Source organism: Marmota marmota, unplaced genomic scaffold (assembly GCF_001458135.2).
Source record: "Marmota marmota marmota unplaced genomic scaffold, marMar, whole genome shotgun sequence".
Classification (NCBI taxonomy): domain Eukaryota; kingdom Metazoa; phylum Chordata; class Mammalia; order Rodentia; family Sciuridae; genus Marmota; species Marmota marmota.
In genome coordinates, this window is record NW_026000229.1 from 29,459,445 (window position 1) to 29,461,416 (window position 1,972).

At 53.0% G+C, this 1,972-nt stretch overlaps 1 protein-coding gene across 1 annotated transcript in view; it reads right to left on the reverse strand.

Moving 5' to 3' along the window:
* Positions 1–729, reverse strand: part of Slc27a2 (solute carrier family 27 member 2) — a 37,533-nt gene extending 36,804 nt beyond the window's left edge. The window contains exon 1 of the mRNA XM_015480680.2: positions 27–729. Within this exon, the coding sequence (XP_015336166.1) occupies positions 27–504 (478 nt within the window). The 5' untranslated portion in view covers positions 505–729. The remainder of the gene's footprint in view (positions 1–26) is intronic.
* Between the last annotated feature and the right edge of the window lie 1,243 nt (positions 730–1,972).

The following is a 1,972-nucleotide window of genomic DNA, read 5'->3' on the forward strand; positions in this document are numbered from 1 at the left end:
CCCCCAGTGGTTAGTTTGAAGCTCACCTGGTGAGGCCAGCAGCACTTTTGCCCCGCAGCAATGGAAACAGTGCAACAGAGACTTTGAGCGAATGTTGTAGTTGAGGCACGCCATGGGACAGCCCAGCTTGGCCAGACCCAGCCACAGCCATATGAAGGCCGGCTCATTGCCCATAAAGACCGCCACGCATTCTCCTTGGCGCAGGCCGAGGTGGTCGTGCAGCGTTCGCGCCACCTGATTGCTGCGCCGATCTACCTGTGCGTAGGTGAGCGTCTCATCGCGGAAGAGCAGGAAAGGCTTGTGTGGGGTCTGGCGCGCTTTCTCTAGAAAGGAACTCAGGATGGTGCGCGCCGGACGCCGCTGTCTGTAGCTGCGCACCTGCAGGGCCATGTTGGCCACCCGCAGGAAGTAGCGCATATCCTGGAAGAAGTAGGGGCAGCAAAAGTTCACCAGCAGTGGCAGGAGCAGTAGCCCCGCCAGGATGGTGTACAAGGCGGGGGTCATGATGGTGGTGGAATCCTCTGTCCCCGCGAGGGCAGAGGGCGCACTTCGGGCGTGCAGCTTGGCGGCTGGGTGGACTCTGAGAGGACAGCGGACAGGCTGCGCCGGGGCGCGCGGCTGCGGGACGGAGGGCTAGCGATGAGGCTGTAGTGACGACCAAGCGCTTTGGCTGTCAGCACCGCCGCAGGCTGTCTAGCGTGTGGCGCTGGTGACGGCTGCCAGGGGTTCCGGGCGTGATCGGCAGGCTGCGCCCGCCCCCTTGTGGGACGCAGACACCTGTGTTCCGGCCCGCCCCTGAGGTTCTCTTGGGGAGAGACAGGTGACCCTGCGACTTGCTGGGGGCGGGTTCGGGGGTAGGGTTTCTGCCACTGCCCCTCCGTAGTCTGGTGTCCGGGGTCAGGTCTAGACTTCCTTGCATTTTGACCAAAGTACTTTACATCTCAGAGCCACAGTTTTTCTCATCAAACGGTGATAATAGGCTCAAATAGAGGATGTTGACAAGATTAAAGGAGCCAATGCAGGCGTGGGGCTATTAATTATTTATTGTTACCACTAATAAAGTGGCTTATGGTGATGACTTTTTGTTTTAAATCAGTAAAATATCCCAAAAATGTGAGACTGCCCTATTATTTATTAATAGCGGGTACCAGGTGCCACTGCCAAGCCATAGTCCCATCTCTCCGTCCTGGTCCCAGGGGCTTTCCGCCTGGTGTCTCTTTGTTTCTCAGATTTGTTCCCCCCGCCCAACCGCAGCCTTGACTTTCAGGCATCTCCCGAGGAAAAGACTTCAAGGTTGCACAAAAGCGCCAGCGATGGTCACAAACAGCTTATCCCAACTCCAGCTGGGCCCTTTCCACCTCGTGAGTCTTGATTTCTCCGGAAGTATTGCCACACATTGCCACGAGGACTCAAGCTCTGCCGTTACTTCATTTATTTTAATATTTTGTTTCTGGTAAGCATTTCTCTTCCACCCTCAGCAAGTTTTCAAAACACACAATTAATTATTAAGTGGCCCTGTCACAATGCGAAAGAAACAGTACATTATTGGCATTTCTCAAAACGCCATTTCTTTTAGAGGAAGTGTGATCTTTTCATAATTTTCCTTAGTATTACTCTATACAAAACAAATACTACTTGCTACTGAGGAGAGGCAGGATCCAAATTTAGCAGTGGTTTACTCTAATTCTTCTGCCCTGTGTTCATCCATTTTATTCTCTTCTCTTCTCTCCTACCCTCCTCTTCTCTCTCCTCCCTGATCATCTCCTCCTCCTCCTCCTCCTCCTCCTCCTCCTCCTCCTCTTCCTCCTCCTTCTTTTTTATATTGGGCATTGAATCCAGGGCCTCACACATGCTAGGCAAATTCTGTACCATTGAGCTACGACCTTAGCCCTTTAGAAATATTTTTGAAACAGAATCTCCCTAAATTGCCCTGGCTGATCTTGAACTTGCCATCCTCCTGCCTCAGCCTTCC